The sequence below is a fragment of the Dipodomys merriami genome, unplaced genomic scaffold (genome assembly GCF_024711535.1).
Source record: "Dipodomys merriami isolate MVZ:Mamm:240054 unplaced genomic scaffold, mDipMer1.0.p SCAF_158, whole genome shotgun sequence".
Taxonomy (NCBI): Eukaryota; Metazoa; Chordata; class Mammalia; order Rodentia; family Heteromyidae; genus Dipodomys; species Dipodomys merriami.
In genome coordinates, this window is record NW_027202915.1 from 1,247,278 (window position 1) to 1,268,987 (window position 21,710).

At 43.9% G+C, this 21,710-nt stretch overlaps 2 protein-coding genes across 4 annotated transcripts in view; one reads left to right on the forward strand and one right to left on the reverse strand.

The window, feature by feature from the left end:
• Window positions 1-2,406: 2,406 nt before the first annotated feature.
• Window positions 2,407-16,230, reverse strand: Tfb2m (transcription factor B2, mitochondrial). Its single transcript, XM_070023188.1, has 8 exons — window positions 15,817-16,230; window positions 14,962-15,050; window positions 13,973-14,126; window positions 12,954-13,102; window positions 10,047-10,136; window positions 6,351-6,413; window positions 4,692-4,852; window positions 2,407-3,538 (listed from the first exon to the last, which is right to left on the reverse strand). The coding sequence occupies exons 1-8, from the start codon at window positions 16,124-16,126 to the stop codon at window positions 3,358-3,360; spliced, it is 1,197 nt and encodes a 398-aa protein (XP_069879289.1). The 5' UTR covers window positions 16,127-16,230; the 3' UTR covers window positions 2,407-3,357.
• Window positions 16,231-16,379: 149 nt separating this feature from the next.
• The window catches only part of Cnst (consortin, connexin sorting protein), a 63,741-nt gene continuing 58,410 nt past the window's right edge, over window positions 16,380-21,710 (forward strand). The window contains exon 1 of one of the 3 annotated variants that reach the window (XM_070023192.1): window positions 16,380-16,606. The gene's annotated coding sequence lies outside the window, so the exon portion shown is untranslated. The remainder of the gene's footprint in view (window positions 16,607-21,710) is intronic. The other 2 variants (XM_070023191.1, XM_070023190.1) reach the window with 2 other exon arrangements.

A 21,710-nucleotide genomic window follows, 5' to 3' on the forward strand; every position in this document is an offset into this window, starting at 1 on the left:
GCGAACGCAGAGGGGAGCGACGTCCTGTCCGCCCGGGACACCGGCTCGCTCTGCAGACGGCGCGCCCCGCGAGCGCTGGCCTCTACCAGAATCGCATCCAGGTGCAGACTCCCGCGCCCCTGGGCGCCCGGGACGCGCCCGTGGGCTCTTCCCCCCTCCACACCCATGGCCATTAGTGACCTGCTCACGGGCAGGGCCCGGTTCTGCAGATCCGTGAGCCCTTCTACATTTCCGTGATGATGGAGCCAACGGGGGGCGGGGGGGGGGGAGGATAGGGAGAGAAGAAGGAAGGGAGGGAGGGAAGGAAGGAGAGGGAGAGAAGGGAGAAAGGGAGGGAGGGAAGGAAGGAAAACAGCATCCCTGCCGGCATCATTTCCATAACGGTTTCTTGTGTAAATCCGTGTCTCAGGAAGAAAGGTTCTGCAGGTGTCGGTCCACAGCTCTTGGCCAGCTTGCTGCCTCGCAGCACATCATGGTGCTGAGTGGCAGAGAAACATCATTCACGGTGGCCAGGAGAAAGCCAAAGCAGCCCGGCCCCAGGTCCAGACACATCCAGATGTGTGTGACGCCACGTCCAGAGAAGATCCCGCGGACAGAGGAGAGCCCCTGAATGCGGCTGGCTGAGGTGTAGTACAAGGAGAGACCTGCCCTCTGCCACCCTGAGTTGAGCTGGCCGGCTCTTCCGCAGCCCCCACATGAGCAAGGCAAGTCCTTGCCACGCATTTCCTCACAGTCCCCCACCTCGAGGCAATTTCTGGAAACTAAGTCTGGATTAACGTAACCTCCCCAGAGCTTTGGACTTTCTCGACTTCTGGGCTTTAATGTGTAGCCGGGAAGTTCATCTTAACTTCAAATTCTTGGGCACATTTGGTAGGTGTAGCCACTTAGATATCACATTGTTAGCATGTTTAGCAAATGTAGCCTAACATCCCTCTCCAACCTCATCCCCATTTTTTTTTAACAGTACTAGGACTTGAACTAAGGTCTTTCCCTCTCATATTTATCACTGAAAGCTGGTGTTCTACCACTGGAGCCTCACCTCCAGCTCTGGATTTTTGCTGGCTAATTGGAGATAAGTGTGGAGAATTTGTCTACACCGGCTAACTCCAAACTCAATCCTCAGATCTCAGCCTGTATACTTCCCTTTCCTGTGATGGTGAGGATGGAGCCCAGGACCTCACACATGCTAGGCTTGTGATCTACCATTGAGCCACATACTTATCCCAACTTCTCCCCCCCCCCTTTTTTTTTCAGAATTTAAGTTCTACTTTGCTGGATGCAAAACGAAGACAAGCAGATATGGTCTCTGGATTCCTACACAGAAGGGAGCAGGGAAGAAAATACAAAATGGTCCCAATATTTATAGTCCTTGCTCTACTACATTTCTAAGCCCTTTCTTAACTCACAAATTCCTTATGACAGTAGCAGTATGAGCAAGATACCTTTACTACCCATTTAAAAAATGAGACTGAGAACCGAGGGTTGTGGTTCAAAGCCTTTCCATTTAGGAAGTCTATGAAACTCTTATCTCCAATTAGTCACCAAAAAGCCAGAAGTAAAGCTGTGGCTCAAGAAGATGAGTGCTAGCTTTGGGCAAAAGAGCTCAGAAGAGAGTGCTGAGGCCATGAGCTCAAACCCCAGGGCAACACTAAAATAAATAAATAAATAAAAGTTAAGGCTCCTGAACCTCAGTCTAATGGGTACAGCCTCCTTGATCCTGGTTTTAATCAAGTTTAGGGTGAGCAGCTTAGTAACAAAGTTTAGAATGTGGCTCAATGTTTCATTCTAAGGAAGAACTCTGGTTGGTTGATGCATCCTCAAAACATGAAAAAGAAAATGAAGTATGGCATAACAGGAGCATGGCCGTGATAAGATGATGGGTACAGTGAAGATGCTTGAGTAGAAATGGAGGCGTAAGGCACAGCCTATGGAGGAACAGGAGACCACTAGGACTTTGTGAAGATCATCTATCCACAGATAGGAATTACTTAGGTATTAATGAAGGGTTATAACAGCAAACAAATCTGAGATTTGCTGTATCCAATGACTTTTAACAAATATCCTTTGTCAAGATCTAACCACCTCAACTTTCTTGATGGAACAAAAATGCAAGAGTTCGTTTTCTGAGACAAGGTTTTGTGTCTCTTTCCCAGGCAAACCATGAGCTCCTAAGGCACAAGGATCCTCCCATCTCAGCCGCTCCATTAGTTGAGACCAAACACAAGCCAACAAAGTGCCCAGCTCCTGGAAAAACCTGACATACAGAGATTGGAATATTCATGAAAACACACTGACTCTACACGATAGAACTAGAGGTGGGTTGGATTCAATTCAATATTCACACTTAAATGTTGAGACAAAAAAATTATTGTAAAATAGTTGAAATTTAATTGATTTCATCTTGTAGAATCTGAAAACACATTTCAAAATATGGAAAGGTAAAACAAACCAATTAAATCACTATGACTTACTTTCAAAGCTCAATAACATACAAATTCTGTCTCCCCCTAGGAGGTTACAAAAGACCAACCATGGTGTACATTGAGTATTTATTGTTTTTGTTAGTCCTAGGACTTGCACTCAGCGCCTGGGCACTGTCCCTGAGCTTCTTTTGCTCAAGGCTAGCACTCTACCACTTGAGCCACAGCACCACTTCGGCTTTTTCTGTTTATGTGGTACTAAGGAATTGAACCCAGTGCTACATGCATGCTAGGCAAGCACTCTACCAGTAGGCCACATTCCCAGCCCCTACACTGAGTATTTAAACTCATACAAAGGCGCCAGTGGCTTACACCTCTAATCCTAACTACTCAGGAGGCTGAGATCTGAGGATCGTAATTCAAAGCCAGCCCAGGCAGGAAAGTCCATGAGACTCTTATCTCCAATAAACCACTAGAAAACCAGAAGTGGCGCTGTGACTCAAGTGGTAGAGTGCTAGGAGCTGAAGAGCTCAGGGACAACACCCAAGTCCAGAGTTCAAGCCCCATGACGGACCAAAAAAAAAAAAGAATTTTTAACTAGCAATACCCTACAACTACCAGTATATTACAGTAGATGAGAACTGATTTACATATCTGTTGTGTTGGAGATTAAATCCAAGGAACTGCATACCAAGCATGTGCTCTACCACTGAGCTACAACCCAAGCCTTACAGCAGATAGGAATATAAAATACAATTTCAATCTGGTCAAGTCCACATTTAATTCAAATTTCAGTTTTATTCGGTTGTGAATAAAATCAGTTTATCCAGCAAAGCAACAGTATCAACCTCAGAAGAAACACCTTATTTAGTCCTGGTGTTGAAGGATCTGAGTTTTCCACTTGTTCCTACTGCCATCCAGCCCCACACAGTCCTCTCTACACCAGGGAGTCATCCATGCTGTCATCATACAACCATTTGTAGGGGCCATCGCCTTCCATACTCTCTATTCTTTCAAAAACCTGCTTAAAGTCACGAGGGGACATTTTATTGACCTTCTTTGTTTCAGAAATTTTCATTTTCCTCAATATTTCCTTTGAATCAATTGGACTCAGTGCGCTGAAAAAGGAAACACAGGTGAATGCACTTAATTTTTCACAGCTGTCAGTTGGTATCAACAGTTGGCCTTGAAGCTCAACTGAAAATAACTAACACATAATAAAGCTAATTTGGTACAAGAGCTTGCATAGATGTTCATTTATGTCTATGCCTAAAGCTTCACTGCCAATCTGTGATGAAAACAGCGAATCTAGATTTTGAATAAACTCTACCCCATTCTTACACAACACTCTACTGTAACCATGACCCATCCACAACGTCTTCTGGGCTGAGGATGAAGCTCAGTAGCAGAGCAGTTCTTAGTATAAGGGAGGCCATGGGTTCATTTCTTTCTAGCATTACTAAATCATACATAACAACTACTTAAAGGGGAAGATTTCTTTCTACTTTTAAGTGATACTGTGACACTGCAGGCAAAGCACATTAATAAAGCTTTTTTCTAGTTTCATCTTGGCTTTGAACAGGTGAAGATGTTTGTTGTAAGATGTAACGTGACCTGATTATGGTCTCAAGTGTCTAGCTATTAAAGCCAGATTCCTTAGCAGGCCAAATCTTTTGTCATTGATGTGTTCTGGCACATTACTTTGATGTTTAAAGAAAATTCTTGTTCAAATGGCTTGAGTTTCATCAGAGAGGGTCCAATTTTCCATACGTTGTAGTTAATGTTGCATGTGCTAGTCCTCTAGAAATACATATGTGTTAGGCTGACACAACTTGGTGGTACTTCACAGGGCTTGTTTCCCAAAGAAAAGTGTACTATTTAGATAAATAAAAATAAACTTCCCTAGATGTTGTGTTGTAAAACACTAAAGCCACTCACAGCAGCAGAGCTTGTGTATGAAGATGTAGTGAATTCATGGTATGCTTTAAAAGGTAGCAAATACAGATGAGTTAAAAGAAATCAAAACAACAACAACGAAAAAATCAGAAGTGGAGCTGAGGCTCCAAGTGGTAAAGTACTAGCCTTGAGCAAAACAGCTCAGCAACAGCACCTGGGCTGTTCAAACACAATGAGCACCAGAAAAAAGGAACTAGTGCCTAAATAGGTGAGACATGAGAACACTATTCTTAACCAAGATGGAAATACACTTCTAGTGTAAAATGCTGTCCCATTCAACTGTTATTTCATACTGGCTTTTATTTGTTTACTTACCGTAAGTGATGTAGAAGACTGGCATTGGGCTTCCCAAAACAGTGCCGAACCATATGAAAAAATATGTCAAAGTTAATAGGAGTTAAGTTTTCTGTAAATAAATTTTTACGAGGAATCAATCGAATAAAATACATGTTTTGTTCCATCAGTTCTGATATTTCCTGGAGAAGGAGGAAAATAAATTGTATCAGTCATGAAATACCACCGGAGCAAACCACTGGCACTGGCCTAAAATCAGACCGTTTCTAAATTGTTAATTTTGTGTCTGCCTCATTGATAAGAATGAGGGGGGAAAAAGGAAAACGGGATCTTCAGATTGAGCTTACATGCTGTGATTAGGCCATCATTAGCTTTTAATTCTAAGGTAGAAGTTGTATGAAGTCCAAAAACATTTTATAAACTTCAGCTAATTTAGCAGAAGTTCACAAGTAGCTCTGAGATAAAGGTAAATAAACCTACTATAAAATCATCAATTCAGCCAGGCGCTGGTGGCTCACGCCTGTAATCCTAGCTACTCAGAAGGCTGAGATCTGAGGATCGCGGTTCAAAGCCAGCCCGGGCAGGAGAGACCATGAGACTCCTATCTCCAATAAACCACCAGAAAACCGGAAGTGGTGCTGTAGCTCAAGTGGTAGAGCGCTTGCCTTGAGCTGAAGAGCTGAGGGACAGCGCCCAGGCCCAGAGTTCAAGCCCCACAACCGACCAAAAAAAAAAACAAAAACATCAATTCTATTCCTTTTAGAATTGGGGGGAGGGAGGGGCAGTGAATAGAAGGCAGGTAAGATGGCACATATGTCAAGCCCCAGCTACTTGAGAAGCTAAAATAGGAGGATCATTTAAACCTGCAGTTTGAGGCCAGGATGGGCAACGCAGCGAAATCCTGTCTCACCGCAACAGCAACAACAGCAACAGCAACAACAACAACAACAACAACAAAATCCTGTCTCAATTAAAACAGAAACAAAACAAAAACAAAACAAAAGTTCCAATTTCTGGGTTAGAATCAAGATGTACTTACCACTCAATTGATTTATTAAGGACTAACTAGTTTATTAAAAATTATTATAAGAAATTATTATTACTATTACTATTAGAAATTTATAATTATATCATAAAATATAAAATTTTGTTCTAAAGTTAGATGAATATTTACCAAAATTAGATGGATATTATAGTAACTCACAATCTCCATATTTTAGATGCTTTTCATTTGGAGAAAGGAAGTCATATTCTCTGTTTAAGCCCATTTCTATGCAGAACAGCTAAGAAATACAACTCTCCAAAATAACTTCAACTGTGCTGGGAATGTGGCTTAGTGATAGAGTGCTTGCCTAGCATGCATGAAGCCCTGGGTTCAATTCCTCACTACAACATAAACAGAAAAAAACAGAGGTGGTACTGTGGCTCAAGTGGTAGAGTGCTAACCTTAAGCCAAAGCAGCTCAGGGACAGTGCACAGGCTCTAGATTGGCCCCAGGACTGGAAAAAAATGATAATAACAACTCTATTCTATTAAATGTAGCAGCCAGTGTTTACAGGACATTTTTAGTTATTCTAAAATTAAAATTTTAGGTAAATATAGAATACTAGATAGCCTTAAGAAAACAAAGATGTTCCATTGGGGAATAGGGGTAATGTAAAGTTACTAATTTATTCTTACCTTATTCTTTGGTTTTTCTAGCTTCCCACTTTGGGCATATACATCAAATGATGACCAAGGCTCCTGGAGGGAAGAAAAACAAAAACAAAACTTTCTTTTAGTTGTTTTTGATTAAAGTATTTCAATATATTACTGCTCAGTGGCAGACAGCTTGCCTAGCATGAGAAAATCCCATTAGGTCAGTGCCTGGTTCTCAAAAGAAAAGAGCAAAAAAACAAAGACCCAACTAAATAGCAATTCCTTTTATTAAAACAGATAAAAACAAATAGGAAAATAGATAAGAGCCTTAAAATTCCAGGTGGAGGCTAGCGTCAGAAAGGACAACATATGACTGACTTCTCTGTGAACAGGCTGCATTCCAGAGGTGCTAGGAAGGTCACTCTAAGGGGAGGAAATCAAAGCAGGGTCAGCACCACATGCTCGGTTGGCCACAGTAGTGGAAGGCATGGATGTGGGGGCATAGGACCCTTACTTCGGTGCACAAGGTACAGCAGGCGAGGAAACCTTTGAGACCCTGAAAAGTGAGTCTGACAGCCACTTTGCAGCTGCAGTTTCATGATGGAGCAAGTGCTAGAAATGGTGGGTCCACAGCTATGAGGACAGAGAGGCTTAGATAAAAAGCCACCAGGATGGGGGAGGGGGGGGCAGGAGGAAGTATCTTAGCCAATAAATAACAACAGTGCTGCAGTTTCCTGAGAAAGAAGGCAGGGTCCAGGAGGTAAAGACTAGGTGCACATGTATGCTGGGGACAGAGAACAAAGGTTGAGACATGAAAGACAATGATAGAGATCCAACTGAAGAACCTCAGTGTTTGGGGAGGAAAAGAAAAGAATTGGAATTGAAGCTTAGTTCAAATGAGGTGTCATTCTAACTTTTTTTGTGTTCTTTTAAAAATTTCTTTTTTTTTTTTTTGTCAGTCATGGGGCCTGAACTCTGGGCCTGGGCACTGTCCCTCAGCTCTTCAGCCCAAAGCTAGCGCTCTACCACTTGAGCCACAGCACCACTTCCAGCTTTTCTACTTCTGTGGTGTTGAGAAATCAAACCCAGGGCTCATACATGCAAGGCAAGCACTCTACCACTGAGCCACATTCCTAGCCCCAACATTCTGATTTAATAAATAAACTATGTATATTAGACAGAAGGAAGGGCTTAACATCTTCCAGGACAAAGGCAAGAAGAAATGCCACCACACATACACTCACTACAAAGACCTCAAACTTAAACCAATACATCTTGAAAAGAGCAAAAGCTTACAAAATAGCAAACTGTAGTCAGTCCTCAGCCATCAGCAGGACGCGAGTTCCAGGTCCTCATCTGAAATACCAATGTGTGGCTCCCCAGCTCTCATATAACATGATACAGTATTTGCATACAAGCTACTCTGCATCCTACAGTCACAGCACTTGGCTCTGTAAAGAATTGTTATCCTCTATTACTTAGGGAATGATGACAAGAAAGAATTCTACAAATATCTTTAATTCAAAATGGTACTTGACCACTAGTTCTGTAACAGCTGACACATGCAGGGATCTGCCAAGATAAACAAGAGAATGGGCCAAACATGTAGGAATGAAATAGTTTTCCTTAAAAAACAAAAACAAAAACAAAAAAAACTAAGTTTTCCTAATAAAAAAAAAAATTCCTGACATGCTAGCCCTATGCTATCCAATAAGGAAGTTTGTAGCCACATGTGCTTAATAGAACACTTGAAATGTGTCCAGAGATTCAGATGTGCTATAATTGTATAAACATAGTAAATTTCAAAAAATAAAATAAAATAAAAAACATAGTAAATTTCAAAGACTTGGCATAAATAAAAATATGTAAATTATATAATAACGTATTTTTTAAATAGATTGTACATTGAAATGAAAACATATTGAATTGACGGGTTGAACAAAATTTAATTTTTTTTTACTTTTTATAATGTGGCTATTAAAATATATAGTTAAATTAAGTGTGGTGGTGATACAAACACAATGCCAGCATTTGGGAGGTGTAGCAGGAGGATTACTAGTTGAGACCTTAAAAATGTAGTGAGCCGTGTAATCCTATCTACTCAGGAAGCTAGGATCTGAAGATTCAAAGCCAGCCAAGGCAGGAAGGTCCATGGGACTCTTTATTTCCTATTAAAGTAGAGCTTTGATTCAAGTGGTAGGATGCTATATCATTAAGCAAAAAAGCTCAAGGACAGCATCTAGGTCATGAGTTCAAGCCCCAGAACTGGCAGAAAAAAAGTCAAAAAGTCAAGTGATATATATGATTCACATTATATTTCTATTAAACTCTGATCTGTTGTAAGGAAATAGACGGTGATGCTATCGAATGAACAACTCTGTGGCCATTAAAAACTTAAAATTTGAGCTGGGCACCGGTAGCTCATGCCTATAATCCTAGCTACTCAGGAGGCTGAGATTTGAGAATCACGGTTCAAAGCCAGCCCAGGCAGAAAAGTCCGTGAGACTCTTTTTTTTTTTTTGTCCAGTCATGGGGCCTGAACTCTGGGCCTGGGCGCTGTTCCTCAGCTCTTCAGCTCAAGACTAGCGCTCTACCACTTGAGCCACAGCGCCACTTCCGGCTGAGGAATCGAACCCAGGGCCTCATGCATGCAAGGCAAGCACTCTACCACTGAGCCACTTTCCCAGCCCCCAAAGTCCGTGAGACTCTTATCTCCAATAAACCACTAGAAAACTGGAAGTGGCGCTTGTGGCTCAAGCAGTAGAGCGCTCGCCTTGAGCTGAAGAGTGCAAGGATAGCGCCCAAGCCCAGAGTTCAAGCCCCATGACCGACAAGAAAAAAAAAACTTAAAATTTCCAGGGGCTGGTGGCTTACACCTATAATCTTAACTACTTAGGAGACTGAGATCTGAGGATCATGGTTCAAAGGCAGACTGCATGGGTAAATTTATGAGATTCTTAGTTCCAATTAACCTCCAGAAAACTAGAAGTGGTAGAAAACTAGTGGTAGAGCACTAGCCTGAATGATAGCTAAGAGACAGCACTTAGGTTAAGTTCAAGCCTCATGAACCCCCAAAAACATAATTGAAAAGCAGCTGGGCACAGGTGGCTCATGCCTATAATCCTAGCTACACAGGAGGCTGAGACTGAGAATCATGGTTCAGAGCCAGCCTGGGCAGCAAAGTCTGTAAGATTCTTGTCTTCAATTAACTATGAAAAAAATGGAAGTAAAGCTGTGGCTCAAAGTGGTACAATACCAAACTTGAGCAAAAAAAGCTCAAGGACAGCACCTAGGCACTGAGTTCAAGCTCCAGGTCCAGCACAAAAAACTTAAAAAGCAAGCATTGTGAGGAATTCCCTGAAACCTGTAATCCCAGCTACTTACTTGGGAGGATAAGATCAGAAGGACCAAGGTTCAGGACTAGCAAAAAAAAAAAAAAAAAGAAAGAAACTTATGAGACATTCCCCCCCCACCCCCCGCCATCTCTAGTTAAATGGCAAACAGCTATATGGGAGGCATAATAATCCAAGCCAACCAGGCAAAATATGATCCCATTTGAAAACAAAAGCAAAAAGAGTTAAAGCTGAAGTGGTCAAATCTGCTATACATGTGCCATAAAGCAAGCTTCTCTTCAATGATGGGATTCTTTCAGCTTCATGTTCAGTGCCTGATCTCCATTTTGGAGCCTCCTGAAATGAACATTCATTCCCTCAGGACATGCAGAAAGACTTTACCCACCTTGTGAAGAAGCTTGACCTCACAGGCCACCTGACCAATCACACTCAGTACCTGGTAAGTGTCTGGACTTTTGGGAGTGGCCATCAGTCTCTAGAGGAAGAAAATAAAAATTTGATACACTTAGAATCAACGCACATGAGACCTTCTTGTAATCATATGATGGATCAGGGCAAAAATCTGATTGAAGAAAATGGAAGCAAGACCTAACTATCAACATGATGAAAACAACAATTCCAGTCCTCTGGACCCTACAACATGGCAGAGGAGACAGCAGTGACTAATGACACAAACAATAATTTAGGCCCTACAGGAGGGACAGGTGTGTCAAAATATTCTATCTTTTGTAAAGAATTGTTAAGGCTGTCTGGCACAATGGCTCATGCGGTCATCTTAGCTATGTGGGAGGAGGAGATTGGAAGACTATGGTTCAAGATCAGCTCAGGCAAAGTCACTGAGACTCCATCCAATAATTCTGGTATGGTGGTATTGACCTATCATCCTAGCTACATGGTCTAAGCTGACCAAGTTAAAAAGTTTGAAATCCTGGGCTAGGAATGTGGCTTAGTAGTAGAGTGCTTGCCTAGCATGCATGAAGCCCTAGGTTTGATTCTTCAGTACCTCATATGCAGAAAAAGCCAGAAGTCATGCTGTGGTCCAAGTGGCAGAGTGCCTTGAGCAAAAAGGTCAGGAACAAGGCCCAGGCCATGAGGTCAAGCCCCAGCACTGGCCAAAAAAAAAATAAGTGAAATCCCATTATACTCATAACCTGACTAGAAGAACTGAAATTCCTTTGTACATCTGCTTAATGATAGTTTTTGACTGTTGTGTTTTTTTTTAATTCATTTGAAAACTAAAGGCCAGAGAGAAAGGACTGTATGTCTCAAGTGATAGTGTACCTGCCTAACAAGTATAAGGTGCTGAGTTCAAAGCTCAGTACAATGTGCTTGCCTTCCATGCATGAGGCCCTGGGTTCGATTCCTCAGCACCACATAAGCAGAAAAAAGCTGGAAGTGGAACTATGGCTCAAGTTGTAGAGCGCTAGCCTTGAGCTGAAGAGCTGAGGGACAGCGCCCAGGCCCACAGTTCAGGCCCCACGTCCAGAAAAAAAAAAACTCAGTACAAAAAAAAATATTGGCTGGGCACTGGTGGCTCATGCCTGTAATCCTAGCTACTCAGGAGGCTGAGATCTGAGGATCACGGTTCAAAGCTAGCCTGGGTAGGAAAGTCCGTGAGACTCTTATCTCTAATATACCACTAGAAAACAGAAAGTGGTGCTGTGGTTCCAAGTGGTAGAGCACTTGCTTTGAGCTGAAGAGTGCAGGGACAAGACAATGCTCAAGCCCAGAGTTCAAGCCCCACGACCAACCAAAAAAAAAAAAAAATTGTTAAAGGCTGACATTTGTCAGATGAGCTATCACCTGAATGATATAAAAGGCCTAACAGAAAACAAAGCAAGCAAGCAAGCAAGCAAGCCCATGGTGGAAGAGAACATGAGCAAGTGGCAAGACAAAAACTGTTTCTGTATGTTATGAGCAAGCTGGGAGAATCTGAGCCCTCAGCGCTCCTTTTACCACCAGGTAATTGTTTTTACCCTCTGGTGATTCACATCTTGCCTCCACTGCTTTCCCATGTACAATGAAGGGATTCCTGATACACCAGAACAATAGATTAATAACAGGAGGGATGCTGGGCCAAAAGACTCCTCCCACAGCAACTCCCATAATTTCAGAAGGCTTCCTAACACAGAAAATGAAAAGCAAAGAGGAGAGGCCACTGTTTTGAACTAAGCGCCCAACAGACTGAAGTACCAGGTCACCCTGCTGCAACTAAGGGCTTAGCTATTATCAGAAATCAGAATTAGAATAGTAACAGGATGAGGGAAAATGGAACATTTGCACACTACTGGCTCACGCCTGTAATCCTGCTACTCAAGAGGCTGAGAGCTGAGAATTGAAAATTGAAACCAGCCCAGAAAGGAAAGTCATGTCACTCTTATCTCTAATTACCAAAACCTTGAGGTGGAGCTGTGCTCACGTGGCAGAACACTCAAGCCCTGAGTTCAAGTTCCAGGACCACCCCTCGAAAAAAAAAAATGCGTGTGGCATGTGGAAAACAGTGCACATATAGCCTCACCCCCACTGTAAAGTGTTTACACACAACTTCGCCCCTAGCATGAAGTACATACACAGAGCTTCACCCTCACTGAAAAGCTAGGCACACACAGCTTCACAATAAAGCTAAGAGACACCTGGTGCAAGAGCCCAGCGGTAAACAGCTGAAGAGATCAGATATGCACACTTGAATACACAGGGAACATTACTCACTTTGAACACACAGCAGTTTCTAGTGCCAGGGGGAGAGCAGACGGGTTAATCCTCAGTGCAACAAGTAGGAAGGTTTGGAGCTGGGCAGCAGTCATAGTTGTGTAATATACACTTAGTGCTACTAACTGTACACATAAGTGGCAAACTTCACTTCATATTTTACCATGATTTTTTAAAACTTTTTTAGCTGGGCACTTAGTGGCTCATGCCTATCTGTAATCTTAGCTACTCAGGAGGCTGAGATATGAAGATCATAGTTCAAAGCCAGCTGGGGCAAGAAAGGCCATGAGACTCTTATTTCCACTTAACCCCAGAAAACTAGAAGTGGTGCTGTGGTTCAGAGTATTGTAAAATGCTAGCCTTGAAGAGTTCAGGGGTAGCACCTAGGCCCCGAGTTCAAGCCTCACAACCAACAACAACAACAAAAAAAGAAACTTTTGTTAAAAACCTAACATAGTTGAGAGTGTAAGATTGTAAGATTACAATCTTACACTACCAAATATCATGACCCTAAATCAAAACTGCACATGAGGAATACTTAAGAGAAAATCAAAGAAGTCTTTGAAAAACAACTATAACTTACCTGATATTCTCTTTCACCAATGAACATATTCAGTTCTACTCGACCATATCTATATATAGAATTACAGGCATACAGATGATACAGAAGTTTCCAAAGTGCCTTTCTTTCATGTTTGATTGGGAAGATTCCAAATACTTTCAAAGGGATACCTGTTAGAAAGACAAACCAAAAAGATTTTTTATAGCATTTTTAATATTTTTTTTCCTATGGCCAAATTTTCTTGCAGCAAACTAAGTTAATAATATTATTATTTATTAATTATAATCTTTGTAGAGACAGTCTTTCGAGGTAGCTCAGGACAGTACAGAACTCAAGTGTTCAAGCTTCAGCCAGGGAGTAAAGGGATTACAGGTGGTATCAACACTCCTGGCAACAATGTTAACCGTCTTAGTGAAATATAAGGCATATTTTTTTTGTGGGGCGGTGCAGTCATGGGGCTTGAACTCTGGACTTGGGCGCTGTTCCTCAGCTCTTCAGCTTAAGGCTAGCACTCTACAACTTGAGCACAGCACCACTTCCGGTTTTCTGAGTGGTTTATTGGATATGAGAGTCTTACGGACTTTCCTGCCCAGGCTGGCTTTGAACTGTGATCCTCAAATCTCAGCCTCCTAACTAGGATTACAAGTGTAAGCCACCCGCATTCGGCTACAAGGCTCATTTTGATAAGAGAAATTGGCCTTTGAGAAAACAAAATGATTCTTTGCATCCAGAGAACATGAATGCTATATTCAACTAAGAACAGTTGCTTCTCAACTGAATGGTACCAATCTATAGACAAGTAAACTGTAAACTATCTATCTACGCAAGAAACAAGATATGCCAGGCTGATGGCTCACACCTGTAATCCTATCTACTTAGAAGGCTGAGATCTGAGAATTTTTATTTGAAGCCAGCCTGGGCAAGAAAGTCCATGAAAGCCTTATCTCCAATTAACAACTAAAAAGCCAGAAGTGGGAAAATGGCATACTGCAAAAGCTAGCAAACTGTAAGGTCATTGCTTTAGAAATTCACAAAATTACCTTCTGACCACGGAAGTGCTTTTATCCCCAAACTCTTAAAAAGTGTTTTTGAAATCATGATAGGTGGCTTTATTACTTCACACACCTTGGGATCCAGTTTAAAAAAGTCACAGTGGACCACGTCTAGTTTTCCATTCGTATCTTTCCCTAAGGACTAAACACACAGACGACGTGTTAAGACAGAGACCTTGCCACAATTGAAACATCTTCTTGAACAAGTAGCCAGGTGTAAGGAGTTTTTGGCAGTATTCAGCCTGGCCCATGAAGAAAGACACCACTCAACAAACTAAGGCCTAAGGCCTGAGGATGCAACTCAGCAGAAGAGTCCTGCCTGGCATGTGTAATGCCTGGTTAAAAGCCTATAACCACACAAAACAGCAAGCAAAAAATAAACACAATGCAAACAAAGATCTTTGTAATGAAAGTATTACTATCTCCATGAATATATAAAGAAATAGAGGCTAGAGGTGTGGCTCAAATGGTAGAGCATGTGCTTAACAAGTGCAATGATGCCCTAAATTCAATCCCTAGTACCACCCCCTCCCCCTCACCAAAAAAAGAAAACTAGGCTCTTTTGATATCCTAGAATAGCTGGGGTTTCAGACATGACTGACCACACTCAGCTTGTTTGTTGAGATGAGCGCTTCTAATTGTTTTGTTGAAGCTAGCCTTAAACTGTAGTCTCCCTGACAATAGCCTCTCAAGTATGCAAGATCACGGATGTGGGCCATCATTGCAGAACTTACAGCATTAAGAAAAGTGAGGGAAGGGTAGGTAGTTGGGAGAGAAGGGTAGGAACGATGAAAGGGGTGACACTGATCAGATGCATTGGATTCATAACTACTTTCTTGATTAAACTTCTGTTAACTACAGATAAAAATAACATTTTAAATAAAGACAGAGTTCCCAAGAGTTGTATGCACAATTCCACTTTCTTAGGCAACTTGACTGACTAAACAACACATTTTTTTTTTTAACCAAAAACATACCTCCAAGTGTGGAATAAAAGCTCTTTCACTTTCAAGGGCAACCACTCTGGCACCAGACTCAAGTAACACTTGAGTCAAAATTCCAGGACCTGGTGTATTAACAAAACAGAAAATTGACTTGCAAAAGATGCAACACAATCTCTTTTTAATATCAAGCTTTTTATTTGCTATAATACAGGTATTATCTTTTAAAAAATAATCTTCACTTCCTTTTGTATATAAGGATTAGTCACTTGACTTTACAACAGCCCAACTGGTAAGTAATACAGTGTGGCCTTGAATCGATTCCACCAGGGACTGCAAGGCTTGTTCGTACCCTCCCCAGCTCACTACCCGTCAGAAACAAAACAAACACCAGAAGGCTGCCTTTAGCCTATCATCTTACTTACTCACGGGCTGTGAGGTGTACTCAAAGCTAGGAGTGGTGTGAATAGATTGTATTCCTAGCCACTCGGAAGCCAGCCAAGCTAGCAACCGAGGCAAATTAGCGACATCGGGCTGGGGCATGACTCAGGTAGTCAAGGAAGGCTCCGGGTTCAATCCCAAATACCAAAAACAAAACAATTATTGTCAAGCCTCGTCGGAACTGGCTCTTTATGTGGGAAGTGCTTTAAAAACTGGCTCAAAATGTCCAGAAACGTACGTCCCGCCTCCTGCGGTGGCTGGGCCGCGGGGGCGGCCGGAGGCGCGGGCCCAGAACTCCCGGGGCGGGGGGGAGCGGAGGTTACACCCCGGCGTGTGAGGGTAGTGTGGTGCTAGGACGAAGCCAGACCCGAGGCTCACGTCGGGGGCAGGTCCCCCAGAACGCCTGCGCGCGCGGGGACCTGCGCGGCCAGGCGCCGCCGCCGCCCTCACCGGGATTGCACTCGAGGATGAGCGCGTCGCGCCGCGTCCTCCTCAGGAGCAGCTGGCCCAGGGTGCGCGCCAGCCCGCGGTGGGTGATGTAGCGCTTGGGCTCGGGGCCGAGCCGGGACTCCCCGGGGAAGGACTCCTCGAAGTCCAGGTAGGGCAGGGGCTGCAGGTACGAGTCGGAGAAGCCGCGGAGGCCCCACGCCGCCCCGGCCCTCCGCGTCGCCGCCCCGGGCCTCCAAAGGCAGAAGCGACCGGCGCCCGCCAGAGCCGACTGCGCCCGGCGCGGAGGAAGCCCCGCGGCCGGGCCCCACATCTTCGTCCCCGAGGTCGGCCGCGGCTCGGTGCTCCGGGTGCGGAGGGCCTCACGTGCGACCGGACCAGAGCGGGCGGAAATCAACCCTGCGAACTGCGCACGCGCGCACCCGACCGCTCGAGTTTTCCCCGCCGCTTCCGCTTCCGCTCTCTCCGCCGCCGTAGGCCTATCAGGGGACCGACAGGGAGGGACAGACCATCCGGGCGTGTCCGGACCCGAACTCTATGGTAGTCCGCCCTCGGCGACTGCCTCTCTAGCCGCCCGCGCTCTGTGCTCCGCGGTCTCGGGCCTCCGGCCCGCCCGCCGCCGGGAGGGGCGCGCAGAGGGAGGCGGGGCGGACGGGCGGGAGGCGTCTGTTCCCCGGAGCCGCGGGAGACCCGAGTGAGCCCGGTGACAGCTCGTCGGCCGCCATGTCAGCCAGCGGGGCTGGGAACGGACCCGGCGCCCGGCCGTAGCCCTCCTGCTGCCCCGGAGCCCCAGGTGAGGAGGGGAAGCCGGGGCCGCCGCTCGCCGGCCGCGTCGGGAAACCTCGGCCCTGCGCGGCCGGCCGCCGCCTCGCCGCCTCGGCGTCCCGCGGGCGGCCCCGGCGCCCCGCGCCCTCGCCCCGCGGCCCCCGCGGCCCACGTGGGTCTCGGTGCCGGGCCGGCGCCGCGCCTCTCGGGGCTCTGCGTCTCGGGCCCGGGCTCCGCGCCGGCGCCGGCGTGTGAGGAAGCCGCTGCCCTCCGGGAACTCGGGTACGCACGCCGCGCCGCGCCGCGCGGGGCGGGGGTCCCAGGGCGGGGAGCTGCGCGGTGGGCAGCCGCGATCGCGGCGTTTGAGGTCCGCCCCGGCGCCCTGCCTCCCCCTCGTCGGCCGCCTGCCTCACCTGGGTCCAGCCTTCGCGCTCACGCTGCTGGGACGCGTGGAGCTTGGCTTTCAGACACCCAGGAAAAGGTGCCTGCGGAATGCATCACCTGGCACCCAGCCCAGAGGACCCTCCGCCGACACACCCGGACGCTTACGTGACAGCTGAACGTGACCCCCCCTTCTTGAGTTGCTAGTTTATTCGGACGGCTGTAGGAACCCCAAGAGTTCGCCCTGATCCCATTTCCTTAAGTTTGTTTTTTATACAGTCTCCTCATTGAAAAATTTGGCTTTGGGTCCTGCACGCGCCTGAGACCTTTCTTGGGTCTCGGCCCTTCATTAAATTTTTTTTCATAGGTTCAGAAATATATTGGACGAACTTTTCCTCCCAAGAGCCCTGGAGGCCTCAATATTTTAAAATCAAACAGAAGATTGTCTTATGGTAGAGGAAGGACATAACTTACCCAGAGAAATGTACTGTTGAGTTTCTTACTTTTAATATAGACTTCTTGTGCTAGAGACATACGCAAATGGTGAAACAGCTGCCTAGCAATCCTGAGGTCCTGAGTCCAAACCTCAGTACTTGAAAGAAAAAAGAACCAGCAGCAAAGACTTAGAGCAGGACGTGTAGCACAGTAAAGTATTTGTCAGATTCTCAGTGTTATATACACACACACTTCTTGAGTAACATTGAGGGGAAATGCTAATTTTCAGAGTTTTTAAATTTCATAACCAAAATTAGCCTACTAAGTCATAGGAAATCAGAAAATGTTCCATTTTTTGCTTCACAGTGGTGTTATTTCCTTTTGACTTAGGGAGAGAGAATTATGATTGTTCCCCCATTCTGCTTCACTGCTGGGAATGGAACACAGGGCCTTGCACAAACTGTGCTATGCCACTGAGCTAGCTCCCTAGCCCTGGGCTTCTTGAGATACAGTCTCCATGTGTAACCTACACTGGCCTTGGGTTCCTAAACCTATGTCAGCCACTCCAGTATTGGAATTACAAATGGGTGCCACCATGCCCAACAGTGTTAATAGTTCACTTGATTGTGGTTGCAGTTGTTTGAATAATACAATGACAAAATTCAATACATTTTTTTCATTGAGGCCCCGGATACTATAAATAAAGGAAATGCCCAGTTCACTTGAAAAATGGATTTTTTAAAAATCAGCGTTGAGATCTTTAAAAAAAAAAAAACTTGGTTGGTATACTTTCCATTTAATTTTCTTAAGGGTTGTGTTCTTTTTGCCCTTTTGAAGTAATTTTTCATATACTGCCATGACAAAGTAATTTTGCAGATTATTTTATGGTTGCTTAAAGTTATTTTTCTTAAGAGTCTTAGCTCTCTCAGTTAATTTGACTGAGAAGGGAAAATACAGTCTTGTCTTTTAGCTTTGAAGTGATAACTTTAGTTGGGAAATACCAAGTGACATTGCTAGTTTCCTATTACAGTCTGGTTTGCTATAGGTTTATAGCAGCACCATTCAAAATGAATAGACTGCAAGCCCCGAGAGTATTAAATTTTTCCAGGAGTCACATCACCAAGTAAAAAGAAACAGGTAAAATTAATTTTTACTAATGTTGTTGTATATTTGACCCTATGTATATCACTTCAAAATGTAATTGATTAAAATTAAAAATGAGGAATTAAAACATATTAAATCTGCAAACTCTCAGCCTGGCCACCTTGCAGGTGTTCAGTTGACACAGGTGGCCTTAGCTGACCTCAGTGAGCAGCCATTGTGTATAGGATTGCTATTTGATGCTCAAAATACCTTTTATTCTAGCAGGGACTGGGGGAGTGAATTTAAAACCTTTTCTCTCTCTCTGTCCCCTCACCCAGCCTCTCCCCTTCCCTCCTGCCTCTCTCTCTCTCTCTCTCTTTCCTCTCTCTCTCTTTTTCTTCCTCTCCTATGTTTCTCTAATGAGCACTAGTGCCTGGCATCTGTGTAGTGAGGATCAAGAGATGAGTGGAGGCTCAGGCATTTCCTGAATGTCATTGTTACCGTCCTTTGTATCTGTATGTCAACAACCAGTCACTGCAGTGTATGAGTCTTTGTTTGCTAAGCCCACTGGCATTTTGTAAAGACAACTTGAAGACCTACACAGCACTGGACCTTTGAGGAACAGGTAGTATATCTGTTGTACTTCTTTCTGGAACTAGATTCAGATATGGCTCATCATTTGGGAAATGTGCTTCTTTGTATCTTGGTCTTTCTTATCAAAGGCAAGGTTTTTTTAATTTGTTTAAAAGAAAAGGAAAAGGTATGTCTTATGTCACTACTGGGAACTGGGTTTTGTGTGGTGGTTTGGGGGCAGTTTAAAAGGAGATATGAGGGTAGAGATTTGCATGGAGCCGTCTGTGCTTTAGAGCTCAGGTAACCCTGACGCTGTTGACCTCTTTGAGTTCCATCAGACCCATCATGGTTCCTACCTCGCTCCAGGTATTATGATACATTTCCTTAAATACTACTTTAGTTGGAATGTGTTACAGTTTAACCCAGTGTCAAAATTAGCCTGAAGGCCTAATTTATAATCGTTTAAAACAAGAACCATGCACCATTCCGAACTTTTACAGTAGTAAAGAAATTTTAAATGACCTGGCCATAAACAGACTCTGTAAAACCTGGTCTTCATAGTCCTCACAGAGTGTAAATCAGACTGTGGAGTATTATAGGATGGAAAGTAGATTGAGGAGGGGTTGTAGTTATTGCATGTCCTTGCTTTGTAAGAGATATGTACATAGCCTGTTTTATAAGAGAGTGTCGCTTGCATTTTGGATAAGAAAGAGGGTACTGGTCAAGATTGCAGGGAGGAAATGAGAAGATAGAGGTGAGGATACAAAGATACAAAGAATCATACACCTAGGACTAACTAGTAGAAAGACAAATTGCAGGGTAGGAGGGCTGTAGTTAATAACAGATGACAGCTGCTCTGCCACACTGGGATGGTTGACATTGTGAAATGATGGATATATTGATATGTTCCCCTGGAGTAACCATATACATATATATAAATATGTACATAACTTATAGCATATTGAATAGATTAAATGCACGTGGTGAATTTTTTTTATTTTTTATTTTTGGGGCTTGAACTCAGGGCCTGGGTGATATCTTCAGTTTTTGTGCTCAAGGCTAGTACTCTACCACTTTGAGCCACAGCTCCATTTCCACCTTTCTGGTAGTTAACTAGAGATAAGAGTCTCATGGACTTTCCTGCGTGGGCTGCTTTGCTCAGACCTCAGCCTCTTGAGTAGCTAGGATTACAGGCATGAGCCATCAGTGTCCGGCATGAAATTTAGTTTTTTAAAACAGCAGCTGGGATGCACAGGCAGAGGGATGGTGAATTACAGGCCAGCTTGGACTGTATAAGGACATGGGGGAAAGTGAGACAAAGAAGAAAGGAACTTTGAGAACAGGTGTACACATTTGTTGTCCACACTACTCCAGAGGATCATTTGAGTCTAGGACAACATAAATTCACCATTAGAAATTTAATTACTACCAATTAGGACAGTAATTTTAGTTGTTTAAGGGGGGAAAAAAAGCGGAAAGTCTAGCAAGTCAAAGTCTTTGAAGAAAGAGGCTTTCCAAGGTTGAAAGAACATCCAAAAGATTCTGGGTTTTTGTTTGGTTTTTCTGGTACTGGGGCTTGAACCCAAGGCCTTACGCTAACATTTGAGCCACAGCTCTTCTGGCTTGTTGGTGGTTACTTAGAGAAAGAATGTCATGGACTTTCCTATCTGGGCTGGATTTGAACAGGGATCCTCAGATTTCAGTCTCTTGTAACTAGGATTACAGGTGTGAGCCACCAGCACCAGGCTAAGGGTTCTGTTCTTACTAAGAAATTCTAACTTCTATATGTGGATCTTAAGGTGCTCTGTGGTCTCCTTTCCAACTTAGTGCATTCAAAAAGTCACATAAGGGGCTGGGAATGTGGCCTAGCATGCATGAAGCCCTGAGTTGGATTCCTCAGTACCACATAAACAAAAAAAGCCAGAAATGGCACTGCTAGCCTTGAGCAAAAGAAGCTCAGGGACAGTGCCCAAGCCCTGAGTTCAAGCCCCAAGACTGGCAAAAAAAAAAAATCACAGGAAATAGATCAAGAAAATGTGGTATATACACAATTGAATTTTATGCTTCCATCAGAAAGAATGACATCACCCCATTCGCAAGGAAATGGAAGGGCTTGGAAAAAATCACATTAAGTGAAGTAAGGCAGATCTAAAGAAACATAGGCTGCCTGGCTTCCCTCATTTGTAATAATGAGTATTTGTCTAGGATAGTTCTAGCAGAGGATCACAATAGCTCAATAGCAATGTACATATGCTGATCGAAATGAATGACAAGCTATGGAAACGAGGGTTTTTTCCTTTAGTGTACTGTATGCAGTTATTTCTTTTTTTCTTTCATTTTTTTCCTTTACCCCCAGTTGTCACTGTTTTTTATTTTGATACCCTTTGTATTATATATAAATGTATCTGCTTTGGGGATGGGAACGGGAATCACAGAAATGGTGAGACAAAGGACAAAGGGTGAACCAATGCAACAGTGATACAAGATGCTATGATGGAAATGAACTTTACAACTTGGGGAGTAGGGATAATGGGAGAAATGAGGGGGGGTAACAATGTTCAACAAGAATTGTACGCATTTCTCTACTTACGTAACTGTAACCCCTCTGTACATCACCTTTACAATAAGAAAAGAAGTAACATGAATACTGGCTTTGCTTT